The sequence below is a fragment of the Nilaparvata lugens genome, chromosome 3, assembly GCF_014356525.2.
Source record: "Nilaparvata lugens isolate BPH chromosome 3, ASM1435652v1, whole genome shotgun sequence".
NCBI lineage: Eukaryota > Metazoa > Arthropoda > Insecta > Hemiptera > Delphacidae > Nilaparvata > Nilaparvata lugens.
Window position 1 is genome coordinate 24,809,685 of NC_052506.1, and position 15,497 is coordinate 24,825,181.

Sequence of the window (15,497 nt, forward strand, 5' to 3'; positions counted from 1 at the left end):
AAAATATTTATATGCCTTATTTATTGAAATTTTAGTATTTGACTGGTATCAACATGAAAAAACACTGTATTTCAAATTCAAATTATTATAAACTAGAAATCATATTAAAATATGACTTTATATAAAATAAAATATAAATCATATCAATTTTACTTTCCTTGCCCTATTACCTTAAGTAAGGAAAGTATTGCTTTCCGAAAAAAATTAAGGTACCCCCATTTCTATACGTTTCAAGGTCCCCTGAGTCCAAAAAAGTGGTTTTTGGGTATTGGTCTGTGTGTGTGTATGTGCGTCTGTGCACACGATATCTCATCTCCCAATTAACGAAATGACTTAAAATTTGGAACTTAAGGTCCTTACAATATAAGGATCCGACACTAATAATTTCGATCAAATGCAATTCAGGATGGCGGCTGAAATGGCGAAAATGTTGTCAAAAACAGGGGTCTTCGCGATTTTCTGGAAAACGGCTCCAACGATTTTGATCAAATTCATACCTAGGAAAGTCATTGATAAGCTCTATCAACTACCACAAGTTCTATATCTGTAAAAATTTCAGGAGCTCCGCCTCATCTATGCAAAGTTTGATTTTAGATTCCCATTTATCAAGCTTCAGATACAATTTAAACAAAAACATTCAAGTGGAAAAGATTGAACATGAAAATCTCTACAAAATATGTTCAGTAACATTTTCACCTAAAATTGAAAATAAGCTCGAAATTCGAGAAAATGTAATTATTCAATTGCAAACTGTTGGCAACTGTTTCTTCTATTAAATCATTCACTATGAGGAGATAGCACACATCGTGTGTCTCCAGCGTTATTGTCCTGTCACCAGCTGGCTCAGATCTTAGGATAGTAGACTCTTATGCGCGTGAACACTAGCATCAGGTGATCAATTTTCATAACAGCAAGGAAAGTAGTGTGAGTGCGTCACACCAGATTTTTTCATATTAAATCATATTTGTTTTCAAATTTTGAAAACAAACATGAGTATAGGCATGGCTTACTTTTTATCTATAGTAGGCTATGGTATAGGCTATAAAATAATAATGTGATCATGATGTCGATGAATGATTAAGCTAATTATGATGTTATAGTGATTTACTGCAGTAATATGAGGTAGGCCTACTTTACTACTATTATAGGCCTCACATCACACTATGACTCAGAGGCTGTCTAAGATGAAACGCTACTCAAATAAACCTTTAATTACAAGATAATTTTATAAACTATATCAGAGAATGGAGTAGAAGGAATCATGTATGGACCTGCAGAACACTTATACGTTTCATGGTGTAATATTGTTTTATTTTCTCTGGCTGTATATGATAAACAATTCTATAAAATAATAAGTGATAATTTATTTTTTGGATGTTGATAACAACACACGATCCTTCAAAATGATATACTTTTAGATTGACTTGAATTCTGAGCTCACTTGCTCCATGTGTGGAGATGGAAATAAATAATGATACGATGAGTGATGCGAGCAGCAAGGGTTGTAATATTATTTTTATGCTTGAGATGTAGCTGATGATTCGAGTCGTATAATAAGGCTGTTAAACGGGGAGCACGCTACGCCGTGAAAAAGTGGAGCAGATAACAAGATGACGAAGAGATTTGTAGACGGCTGTTAGTTGAGCGTATTTCTTCAGCCTTCAGCAGTATCAAGGATCCCTTCTTACGACTCTGCTTCTCTACACAACTTATTCCTTATCAACCTTATTCTTCTTTCACTTCTATCAAGAGCTATATAGGAGTTTAAGGTGTAACTGTTAGTAGGTATTTCTTACTCTTCTCTTCTATGAGGAACTAAATAGGAATTCAAGACAGAACTATAGAGCGGTCCACGTTATAATGGCAGTATTTGATCAACATTGGTGTTGCTTTCCTTGTCTATCAATCGACAAAGCAGATATCGCTATCCTTTTCTAGCTCTGTTTCGTTTTTAACAATGTAGAATTATAATCAATCAACAAAATACTCAATCTCAACTATGAAGGAGTTAAAGGTAGAACTGATAGTGGGTCTTTCTTATTCTACTACTACTAATAACTAAATAGGGATTAAAGACACAACTATAGAGCGGTCTACGTTATAATGGCAGTATTTGATCAACATTAGTGTTGCTATCCTTGTCTATCAATCGACAAGCAGATATCGCTATCCTTTTCTAGCTCTGTTTCGTTTTTAACAATGTAAAATTATAATCAATTAACATAATACTCAATCTCAATCAAGGAAATTCATTATTAATCTTTGAAAAATATAATTCATTTCCATGTGTGGATATAGTTTCTTGACAAATAGAATATACTTGATAGTTTTAAAAAGAATGGAATCACTTCAGATATACCGGTATCAACTATCTTCTACAGATGGCACTGGAAAGGCAGAGAATCGGCAACTATTTTCTCCTATCTTTCTCCACTGTTATTATAACGTGGACCTCACTATAATACGAGTTATTTCTTATTCAACTTCTATGAAGAATTGAATAAAGTAAGAAATTCGAATATAATGACCCAAAAATAAATTGTACATAGAAAATTCTACTTCAAACTAAATATATGTGAACATGACATATTATTGCGTTCTCATTTCATCTTTAATCATATGAATTTCAACTCCAATATTCAATGACCAGAAGGATACAGTATCAACAGTAAAAAAATGAGTGGTCACCAGTGATGCCATAATCATTATGATCATGAATTCAGAGGACTCAAAAATGAGTGGTTCTTCAGAGTTTCCATAATGATTTTTGATTATGGGTTGTTCTGGTTCGTAAACCTGATTTGAAAAAAAAATCAATTGATAAGTTATACACAATGTGGCCTGTCATTAAAAAAGAATTATTTTGAGAATTTGTTTATTGCAAAATTCTTACAAGTGGATACTAACATTTCTTCTGTAAATTTTTACTCATTTGTAAATTGAACATTGAACTTATTTTGGGTTACAATCACTTGAAAATTAAATAAAATTATTATCATAAATATAATGCTGTATCAACATACCGCACGTTTCATGTCATTTGTACTGAATGAAAAAGACTGAGAAATTGTCAAAAACCACTGATTTATTGATAATTAGAAATAATATAAATGTCATTTGTAGTTTTTGTAAGATATAATTGAATGGTTCATTAATCAAAGTGTTAGATTGCAGTCAAATTACATTTAAAAAAATGTTTGAAAGTCTTAGGTGCAAGACACAGGATACAAATCTACAAAAGAAACTCATGATAAAATATCGAAGATAATTAACAACACTTTCTTGGCGTTCAGAAGCCACCTAAAGGGATACGCCCATTCAAATATGATAATTATCATTCTTCCAGTAACACCACACACAAGTCCACAGCACTCATAAGGACATCATCCTGACCAGAAAGAATGTTTATATTATTGACAACTGAAATAGTTTGAATGTGAAAACTTGAAAAAAAACACAGTCAACTAAGTATTTTCATGAGCTTTTTGGCATGATGGAATCTATCTGACGTTCGTGGGCTTACACACTGTTCCAGACTATCAATGAAATCTGGATGCTTTTCTAAGAACTCTGGTGGCGTTGAATGGAGTAACCCGCCATCAATGAGATGTGATTTCTGATTCAAGATTTCCTGAAAAAAAAAATTCAAGATGAATGTTAATAAAAAAAAACCACGATGAAGGTAGCCTATTACAGTTAAATCAATTTAGATTTAATCAACTTTTTAGAATAAACTTGTAAGACTGTAATGACTATTAGCAGACAACTATTGTGAGACTATCTATTGTCAATTTGTATTATCTACTAGCTGGCCCGGCGAACTTCGTACCGCCAAATAGTTAATGCATCTCATGACAAACTTTAGCTGGATGCACACCTGAGGAGGCGCGATGCGGCATTTTGCATTCAGGTACTTCTTGCTTATCGGTTTGAATGGAAAACTCACACACACTGAATCGGGCATGGCGTGGAACGGTGTGATAAGATCAACACTTTGTATCACCAAGCCGTGCTCATCAGGTGTGCTTAGCCTTAACTTAATCTGATGCACTATATTTTTATGAAAATTATTCAACAATCAGTATTTACATTTATATCTCAGTATGGACTTCCTATGTGCTTAGTTATAGTTGTGCAGCAGTTTGTATTTTTAGTTATAGTTGAATGCAGCTTGCTGGGAATTGAATGGTAAATCTCCTTGCTTCTGATTTTCCCGTGCATATTCTAAATTTACAGCATTTCCAGTTCTACAACCCAAGTTTGAACGTCGTTCATACCGCGGCATTATTAAGAATTAAAATTTTGTGAATCAGTAGAAAGAAAATTGAAAAACAGATCTACTGACCAAAGACCTTATAGAGATATAGACCCACAATGCCTATGCCTTCCCAATGATAGCTCTTACTTGAAATTGAAGGCCGCCATTGGGGTATTTTATCACGAGATATTATATATGTATATATTTGTAATACTATAGATCACTAAGGCATTGGTGGCATTGGTATGTAATAATCTTATGGGTTGCCCCCTCAATGGCGGATTTCAATTCCAAGTACGACACTAGCGCGTACACATGTGAGTCTATGCATCTTTAAGGTCTTAGCTACTGAGGGCTGTTGAATGACGCAATGATTATAACAACTGATTTTTATTTCTGTGTGTGGCCAGCTCACAAATCTTCTCCCATAAGGATTACATGCAAACTTTGAATGACCGTAGGAAGAAGTCCTGAAGTCGGATTATAAATTTGATAGGCCATAAACCTGGTCCTCAACATAACGAACAAAACTAAAAAAAACATCAAATTCGGTACACACATAAAAAAGTTATTGAATGTCAAAATTTGAGGCTCGATTTTTAATTATATAGATTTTGAAAGTGAAAAATATCAAGGTACCTATAATAGATGTATTCATGTTCATTGTATAATACAATGTATTCCAGGTACATTGAAAAATATCAAGAAACCACTCACTGACAAAATCATGCTTTTGGGAAAGTGAATGATTTACAATGACTATAATAAATGTTATACATTCAATTGATTCAACTTTTCAGCATTTGTAATGAAGGTGATGTTATAGTAGGTATCAAAATTTGAATAAAATGTCTGGAAATAAATGCCAATGCCATTTTTCTCTTATCTCAAAATATAGTATTTTTAGTCTTCTTTTGTCAATAAATAATTAATTTTCTTATATTTTTTTTAAACATGCCTTTTTCAGTTTTTTTAATACAGTGTTTTTAGATTACTAATCAAGTCCTCCTTCTACCTGAGAACCGTAGAAACTACGTATTCCAAGGCACATGTATGCACCATCTCTGTTTAAACAAAATAGTTCAGTCGTTTGCTTAAACCCAGGATGTAATACCATAGATAAAGGATAAGCGTAAGTGGACGCATAGTAATCGGACGTAAAGATTAAAGTGGACGTCAAGCGTATAGTAACATTCACTATATTTCTTGTCTCTGGTAATACATTTTAATAAATGCGACCATACCTTCATGTAATCATAGATTAACTTTTAACGTAGATGGTACATACAGGCCTGAAAGCATAAATAATTAATTGAAATGATTTGACTTTGGTCGTTTTTAAACTTACCGATTTTTCGACGACACGACACCCAAAATGATCAATAATTGGCTAATAATCACCAAAAACTGATTTTCCATCACCAGGGAAATTCTGGGAGACGTGTCGGCGAGAAAGTGTAAAAACAGCTTTTAGGTTATTCTTACCCTGCAAACAGCATAGACGTTATGATCACTGTAATGATGACTGCAGATCGCATCAGATGAAAATGCAAAACAATTGTCGCATTCAATATCTTCACTAGAATGAGGAACTGTCCATGCAGGAAGATCGGCTGAAAATTAGATAAATTGGTTGTCAGAATGCTATTAAAATTAACCAAGTTATTTGGTATCCTAATGTTGTAATAAATTTGTGATTAGGTTACAACATAGACAGAACTAAGGTATAGGTACTAGTTTTCTCTACCTAATTACATACCATTTTCTCTATTCTTATTTATTTATTTTATCTCTGTCATGTAACCCATGTCAGAGGCATTATTTTATTAAACACGAAAAAAATATTCACAATAATGAAAAAAGTCCTTTACATACTTGAATTAATTTCCTTAAACTATTGTGTTGCATCCCACTATAGAGTAAATAACAATCAAATTGAACTTGAATTTAAAAAACACTTTTGAAGTGAAAATACACTTACTTTTTTAGTGACGATCGTTTCGACCTGTTGTTGGTCATCATCAGACTGTGGGACAGAATAATACACCACCTGAACATATCAATGAAATTGTAAATCTCACTAACCTAGTCACCTCACAGAATTACTTCTATTACAATAACCAATATTATTTCCAGCCAAACGGTCTCCCCATGGGGGAGCCCCATTTCTTGCAAGCCCACAGTCTGATGATGACCAACAACAGGTCGAAACGATCGTCACTAAAAAAGTAAGTGTATTTTCACTTCAAAAGTGTTTTTTAAATTCAAGTTTAATTTTAACAGTGAAAAAGTGTGGATATACAACAGAGTAATCAAATAGAGTTATTTTATGGTTACACTATGCAGTCTTAACAGAACAGATCGATTCAATTTATTAATTCAACAAAGAAATAGAATTAAAAGGAAATACAAAATCCTGATAAGCTGATAGATACCTATATAACATGAATTCATGATACCTATATTAAATGAATGATAGTTAATAGAATACAATTTCCGTATATAAAATTCAAGTAATAATAGTTATTTGTATATCTAGAGTGAAAAGTACGACTTTTTCTCCCTGTGGGAAAAAGTTTGAAGCCCGAGGCGAAGCCGAGGGCAACATTTTTCCTGAGGGAGAAAAAGTATTTTTCGCTCGTGATGTACACAACATTTTTCCTCCATCTACATTTTTTTATAGAAACTGCAAATAAAATCATTCTAATAACTTACGTATTGGTGACAATGTTTCCTAACAACATAACCTAAAATCTAAAACCTTAAAACCGGTCGTCTGATCGGCACTGCCGATTGCGCTATCTATCGGCAAAAGTTGTAACAATTATATCAGCTGGGCAGCTACCAAAAATGGCTGACTCCAGATCACGCGGTTCAGATTTGAATTACAGATCAAAAATATTTGTTGGCTGGTATTTTGAATAGAATGAAATATTTTTAAAAATGTATACATTTTTATCGTCTACTAATATTAAGAATATAATATCATACAAACATATATTTCATGAGTTGATCAAATTTCTGGTTGTGGTATTGAATTCAGTTGACTCAATGACGGACACCTCTATTATGCTTTCTCATCTGAGCTTAGACCTTCTAACCTATTACCATGTAAGTTTGTAAAATAGAGATGCTTCCCATGTTATTTAAATGGAGTCACTTTTCCTGCCTAGGGAGTTTTTCTGTTTTTTACTACTGAGAGCGAAAAAGTGACACTTTAGTATTATGTTTCAGGAAGTAAAGTAAGTACTTTAGACAGTAGGTGGAGGAAAAGTATTTTAATAGGGCTGCTTGAATTTTTCAATTATAATATAAATTACTAGTACCCTTTTAATAATATTTAACATAATACAACTAGTTTCAAGCGCTCATGCTCTTTTCAAGTGTAAAAATATTGAGAATATTGATTTTGACATTTGAAAATGGCATACGTGCTTGAAACTAGTTGTATCTATAATTATGTTAAAATAATATTATTAAAAGGGTAATTTATACTAGTAATTTCTATTATAATTAAATAGAATTCAAGATTCAATGTGATTTGAAAAGGATCACTAGATGACTATGGCTCAAACTCACAGATCTTCAAGATTTTACATCCGAATCGTTGACTGAGACAATCTAACAGTGTGTCAGGAAACACTCATACCAAGAGGCATCGTCAACATACTCGTTCAGCCGGTCTAAATAGGAATAATTCCATTAAAGCTTATGTGATTTATATGTTTACTGTTCACTGTCACTGATGTGTGCAAGCCCAACTTTATCACGAGTTCCACGCAGACTCATGACTGAGGACACGATCAAAACTGTGGTTCACTATCTCTCTCATTACCACGCATTACCTTAAGATAAAATATTTATATTTAAAAGATTAATTGATAACTGATGACTCACCAGTTGTACTCCGTTCAACAATTATAACATTGTCCAGATCAATGAATTTAACTTCGCCTGATGTTGTTACAGCTATATTATCAGGTGTAATGTCAGTGAAGTAGAACGCAAAATGCGGATGATTGAATGTAAAATTCAATGCCGAATCAAGAAGTTGGAGTGCTAAATGCTTACGAGAGTCCCAATCATCTTTTACACAATTTGTCAACATTTCTCCACAGTTCTCTGATACAGTTACTCGGCCACAGCTTCCATAGTGTTTTGGGACGGGCCAACCGTTTTCTGCTTTCAAAACCTGGAAAAATAAGTATGAAAGTTGTTGCAAAAATTCTTACAAAGGTTCTTATAATCATTGGTACTGAGTTATTATTATCATTATTATTATAATCAATAAATTCAACTACTGATTTATAACAAGCTGTTTTTTATTAGGTAAGATTCGATGTATTCTCTTCATTTTTATTTTTGCTATAGTAACGTTTATATTATTGTATTACTTTATGATTGGCTACCTACTGTAACATCGACCCAAATACAGACCCTAGAGGTCCATATGGGCGATTATTGAAGTGATTGTAATACTCGTTTTGTTTTTTTGAATAAATAATTTGAATTTGAATTTGAATTCATTTATTGACCGAGCGAAGTGATGTCTAAGATTCAAGTCGACGGTTTGACATGTCTCTTTATGTTTAAATGTTCATATGTTGCGCATTTACGGCGAAACGCGGAATAGAAATAGATTTTTATGAAATTTGTAAGCGAATGTGGTGGGAATGAGAAAAAACCTATAGTAGACGTTCCGGTTTTTTGAAAATAACGACAAAATTATTATTTAGAATTATAGGGTCTGAAAAATAAAAATGTGTACAATTAACTATTATCTTACTTTACCTTGAAAATTGTCCCTTGGTCTGATCCTCAAAGTCCAATTAAACCACTCCCGACTTTAAATAAAAAATATAAAAAAAACGTCTGTCAGCTGATTGAATCAAAAACACCAGCTTTCCCTACAAGATTCAAATCCTGAAAACACAATTATGTAGGTTTAAACTGCCCGAACTATGACAGCCTATAATAATTGAATTCTCAAGACAGAACCCTTCAGGTAACCAATGCCTTAACTAAACAACTAACTTCACAAACGGTTCAAAGAATACGGGCTCGAAAGAAAAAATCAAAATCTATTTATGTGAAAAAAAACATGCCGCCTTGATTCACAGACCAAAAGTCGACTTACTCTTGTTTGTATAGCATGGAGTTAAAAACCATAATATTGCCTTCACGAAACGTGATATAACACACGTTTCATGTTGGTACATTGGAGATCTTCTCGCTTTATCAATTGCATTTAACAATTAAATCCGCGATCAGATTTCCAAAAAAATAATATTTCAAAAAAATTGAATGGGTTTTGATGTTATGTATGACAAATTTGACATCTAAGAACATCTTGAAAATGTATCTTTCCATCAACGTTAGTAGACAACTGTCTACTAACTTTGTCTTTCCATAAGCTGAGGCATGGCTTACTTTAGAAGATATAGTATTCTGTGGCTGAGGCCATGATTCTAGTTTAGAGTTTGGAGTTATTGATAGAAACAATAGTTTAGGGTTATTATTATTTTTTTTACATTTTTCTTTTAATCTGATGATCAAAATTGCAAAAAAATATTATTGAAAAAAAAAAATGATTTCTAAAATCATGAAATTGAGAAATTATGTTTGTAGGAAATCAGCATGGTAGTTTATTTTGTTAACTTCAACACACCAATTTTTCGCCAACAAGACAACACAGAATGTTCTCTGATGGCCTGATGGGTTGATTGGATTGGCGTATCGACGGCAGCCAGACCTGATAACACTCACGTTACGGGACAACACGTCACGCTACAATAGGACAGAAAGCTCTATGTTAATTTAGGATTTTTTCTAGACATTTTAAATTGATAAATCATTTATTAATTTTTGAGAAAGCATAGCAACAGGTCAATGTAACTTACTGAGCGCGAGATTTACTACCAACTATATAGCTACATCTAGATGGACACACAGAGTGCGACCTGCAATAAGAGCAATCTTGGGAGGATATAGGAATCATAATTATATAGATATCTAGAACCGTTCTGATTGCTCTGAGTGCAATTTACAGGCCCTTAAGCCACCGTTGGTCAAGGAGTGAGCGCGGCGCTTCTCTCTCAGAAAATTTTCGAATCAAGATGTTGAAAGTTCAGCTCCAAGGAATCTAGAATACAGAATCAAGAATCTAAGTCTACGGTCCGATCCAGACTAGCCCAATGTGGGCCTAAATTTCTCTCTTCAGAAATAAATTGAAAAAATCATACAATATATAAATCATTTATAAAATAAACTTGAATGCTTCCACATCAAGATACTGTACTACAGCATTCAAGAATATATGGAAGAAAGAAGTTCACCACACTGGGGACCAGAAGAAAATTAAAACTAGGTACCGTTTGCAACCATTGACGACAACGGCGCTGATGTGCTACCAGAAGGAGAAATAATCCAAGTAAGTAAGAGTTAAATAAATTCAAATACAAGAATCTGATGTATTCTAGATTCCTTGATAGCGCTCAAGCCCGGAAAATTTTTCTTGATTTGAAAGAAGATAAAATTCTATTCTACATTCTTCTTAGGTACACTTTTTAGAAACTAAAGAATATTCTAAGCTTTCACATCGATTTTTTCTATTTCTGTTCTTTATAACTACATTTCTAAAATGTGTAGAAATATTTTTTTTAATTAAAATATCCCTGATGTAGTATTTCCTTGTGGTTAGATTTTTCATAAAAAACCCACAAGTTGATAAATTGGTGAAAACAAGAGGTAAGAGCTGCACTAACTGGCGTAGATCTTTAGGGCCTTTTAGGTTAACACCCAAAGAGCGTTCTGCGGGCGGTGGTCAGACCGCTCTAAGTGGGTCCAGGCCCCTTATATACTGTATAATATTAACCAACGTAGGGCTTATTTACATGTTGAAAAATTATGATCATTTCTCCTATTCTATAATTCAATAAGTTTATTCAAATATTTCACCCTTAATTCAATACTATGCATTTCATTGTTTAATAATTTTTTATAGTTCTTACCTGTTGAATAAACGGTTCTGGATTAGTGTGAATCATATAACGGATATTTTGTAACAAATTTACATTATCTTTTCTAATGAGTAAATGCTTTCTAGAAGAACTTCCAAATTTTCAGTTGTGGGACATAAACGTATATTTGGTGAAAACGAACTATTGAACGGTATGTTCAAAAATGATTTCATATCTTGAATTATAGATACTTCAAGTTCATCTCTAGTGTTGGTCTTTGAAATTGAAATTTCTTCTATATCAGAAGAATAGTAATCAAACTGTTTTATAACTACATCTGTGTCGTTCCATTTGCAAAACACCACGAATGATAAGCTAAAAATATATTTTATCAGTAGAATAATTTTCAGAAGAACATTAGAGTTCCAAATTTTAATTTTTCCTACTTCAAACTGTGTACAGAATTTTACACCAAAGCAAAGAGGGCATTTGTTTACTTCAAGTATTTCAGTTACATCTTTGTGATAAGAAAGTGTTAGCAGAAAAATAATAAATAATAGAAATATTGACTTATCGTTCAAAAATTAAACATATTCAATCATAGCAAAAATGAAAACTTTATCGCAATTTAAAATAATTGAAAAGGCTAAAAAATTTGTGATCTAGCGGTAAGCAGCACCAAAACAACAAATGAACATAACCTTACCTTATTTGCACAAATCAAAAGTCTATTCGTATCTTCGATACTTACATCTATCGATAGCTAGATTTCGATATATCGATTTTGTGCCATAATAAATTGACAAAATTAATTGCCGGTTAAATATTTTAACTGTGATTAATTCCTACAGAGAAGCCGTCTTTTCAAAACGATTCTCTGATTGGATATCGTAAATCTAATAACGGTTAGAATTTAACCGGCTTTTGTGCAACCGGGCTGTTGTGATTCAATAGTGTTAATGTTGTGTTAAAATAGGCCATATTGCAAGGCACACAAATGCTCAATTGCAAAAATATAAGTCATCACTATTTTCATCATTCTTCATTAAAACATTTTGGAATTTAATATTTAGCCTATCTAGTTTTTACTTGAAAATATCCAGCCTACATAACGCAGTGGTGCCCATGCTCCATGCACAGGTGTTTAGGGCCTTTTAGGTTAACACCCAAAGAGCGTTCTGCGGGCGGTGGTCAGACCGCTCTAAGTGGGTCCAGGCCCCTTATATACTGTATAATATTAACCAACGTAGGGCTTATTTACATGTTGAAAAATTATGATCATTTCTCCTATTCTATAATTCAATAAGTTTATTCAAATATTTCACCCTTAATTCAATACTATGCATTTCATTGTTTAATAATTTTTTATAGTTCTTACCTGTTGAATAAACGGTTCTGGATTAGTGTGAATCATATAACGGATATTTTGTAACAAATTTACATTATCTTTTCTAAATGAGTAAATGCTTTCTAGAAGAACTTCCAAATTTTCAGTTGTGGGACATAAACGTATATTTGGTGAAAACGAACTATTGAACGGTATGTTCAAAAATGATTTCATATCTTGAATTATAGATACTTCAAGTTCATCTCTAGTGTTGGTCTTTGAAATTGAAATTTCTTCTATATCAGAAGAATAGTAATCAAACTGTTTTATAACTACATCTGTGTCGTTCCATTTGCAAAACACCACGAATGATAAGCTAAAAATATATTTTATCAGTAGAATAATTTTCAGAAGAACATTAGAGTTCCAAATTTTAATTTTTCCTACTTCAAACTGTGTACAGAATTTTACACCAAAGCAAAGAGGGCATTTGTTTACTTCAAGTATTTCAGTTACATCTTTGTGATAAGAAAGTGTTAGCAGAAAAATAATAAATAATAGAAATATTGACTTATCGTTCAAAAAATTAAACATATTCAATCATAGCAAAAATGAAAACTTTATCGCAATTTAAAATAATTGAAAAGGCTAAAAAATTTGTGATCTAGCGGTAAGCAGCACCAAAACAACAAATGAACATAACCTTACCTTATTTGCACAAATCAAAAGTCTATTCGTATCTTCGATACTTACATCTATCGATAGCTAGATTTCGATATATCGATTTTGTGCCATAATAAATTGACAAAATTAATTGCCGGTTAAATATTTTAACTGTGATTAATTCCTACAGAGAAGCCGTCTTTTCAAAACGATTCTCTGATTGGATATCGTAAATCTAATAACGGTTAGAATTTAACCGGCTTTTGTGCAACCGGGCTGTTGTGATTCAATAGTGTTAATGTTGTGTTAAAATAGGCCATATTGCAAGGCACACAAATGCTCAATTGCAAAAATATAAGTCATCACTATTTTCATCATTCTTCATTAAAACATTTTGGAATTTAATATTTAGCCTATCTAGTTTTTTTTAGTTTTTACTTGAAAATATCCAGCCTACATAACGCAGTGGTGCCCATGCTCCATGCACAGGATGGTGTTGAGGGGGTTTGGACGCAAACCAGCAAATGTGCCGTTGGGAGGGTTCTAATAAAGGCCAGCATTGTTTAAGTTAATGAGTGACTTGTCATTTTTAATTTACGGGGAGGGTGCGTCCATGAGCTAACGGGGGGCACCTCTGTCAACAAAATGCTTTTTTATAAAAAGTTTATGGGGTTGAATCATCGGACCACACTTCCGCGTTTTTTTTTTCTTTTACTTACCTCTAAATTTATGAATACGCCCTTGGGTTCGGAGGCACAATGGAAAATATTGTAGTTATCATTAACAGCATTTATGCTATATATTTTCTTCATACCAGCAGTAGGATACATAATTATGTAATGATTCTAAAGCTATAAAGTATCTATATTTTCTGCTAACAGTACTATATTAAAGCGATAATGAATAAAATAGCACTTGCTCCTTGTTGGAGTCAACTCATCTATCATCATCAGTCTCATCGTCACTATAGTCCATACAAAATTACTTTTGACTTGGAGGGACATGCGCAGCAGAAAGAGAAAGGTAGATATACAGCGGCGCGATGTTACCGTTCTAAACCGGCCAGTGTTCTCTATTTTAGTGAGTGCTCATGCTCCACAAACGAAGTTTATCCTGTCTGAAAGCACTGAGTTCCATCGATAAATTGGCAACTGTACTTCTACCTATGACCACAGAATACAAATAATGCTGTATTTATATTCTGTGCTATGACTTTACTCATCAATTCATAATTGGCTGATCTCCCTCCATTTCTCGGCGCCGCATATTCCTTCAAGTCAAAAGTAATTTAGTTTGGACTATACTTGTACACAAGCCTGGAGCTCATGTGGGCATCACTCTCAAAAAATAAATAACAGTACCTAAATAATACCATTTTTAGATGAATATCAAACTATTAAAAAAAATCATTTTTGGCTCAAGTTATCTTCAGTCAGCATAGAGTTGGTGCCATACTTAATCAAATGAGAGCTCTCAAGATTTTTTCTAGTTTTAAATAATGCCGATTTGGTATTATCTACCACAAAACAGAGGTATAATATTTAAATATTATTGTTAAATAATATAAGTGACAGGATTCATTAAAAATGAAGTTGATCAACAATCATAACACTGTGGCTGCTCTCCTATCTTTCTTGACTCCCTTTATTAAGTGGACCTTACTATACAGTTGAGGTTAACGCATCACATCTATTTCACATATATAGTGCAGGAATGGGGTTTATAGGCAGAAATAAAAAACTACAAATTCAAATTTTATCATGTTTTCAGCTATTTCCAAAAACAGTGTACGTAGAAAATTTCATGTGTTGAAAATAATATCGGGTGAAAAGGTTTTTGTTTACAATAATTACAAAAATGTGTACAACCTGGTATACAAAATTATTATAACAATAAATAAGCTATAATTTATATACGAGCTAAAACACAATCCTTGTTTTAATCAACAAGCAAAGTATATATATAAATATAGTATCAACAAATAACCAATAGAATTTACAATGACAAAATTTTATCTTAAAAAGTGATGATATTCAACAATCATAATACTAATGTATGTATGTAATAAAATTAATAATTCAACATTAACAAAGTTTATAGATTATTATTATTACACAGTTCACTGTGGCAAGTGTCCCTGAGTCCTTAGGTCACTTTTACAGCCAACAATCACCGATTTTGCCATGTGAATTATCAATTTTTATTGTAATCGCACTAACCGGCTACATGAAGTTGGTGCCGGTATTTAATCAAATTTCAAAGTAAACGACGAGAAAGAACCTCTTTATTT

General features: G+C 32.7%; 1 protein-coding gene across 3 annotated transcripts; it reads right to left on the reverse strand.

The window, feature by feature from the left end:
- Positions 1 to 3,114: 3,114 nt before the first annotated feature.
- Positions 3,115 to 13,266, reverse strand: LOC111049523 (divergent protein kinase domain 2A). 3 transcript variants are annotated; one of them, XM_039423363.1, is made up of 4 exons: positions 12,596 to 13,266; positions 8,156 to 8,450; positions 5,744 to 5,871; positions 3,115 to 3,631 (listed from the first exon to the last, which is right to left on the reverse strand). In XM_039423363.1, the coding sequence occupies exons 1-4, from the start codon at positions 13,136 to 13,138 to the stop codon at positions 3,461 to 3,463; spliced, it is 1,137 nt and encodes a 378-aa protein (XP_039279297.1). In that variant the 5' UTR covers positions 13,139 to 13,266; the 3' UTR covers positions 3,115 to 3,460. The 3 variants fall into 3 exon arrangements, with proteins under 3 accessions (XP_039279297.1, XP_022191304.2, XP_039279298.1); XM_022335612.2 differs by lacking the exon at positions 12,596 to 13,266 and adding an exon at positions 11,269 to 11,808; XM_039423364.1 differs by lacking the exon at positions 12,596 to 13,266 and adding an exon at positions 9,050 to 9,183.
- Positions 13,267 to 15,497: the final 2,231 nt, after the last annotated feature.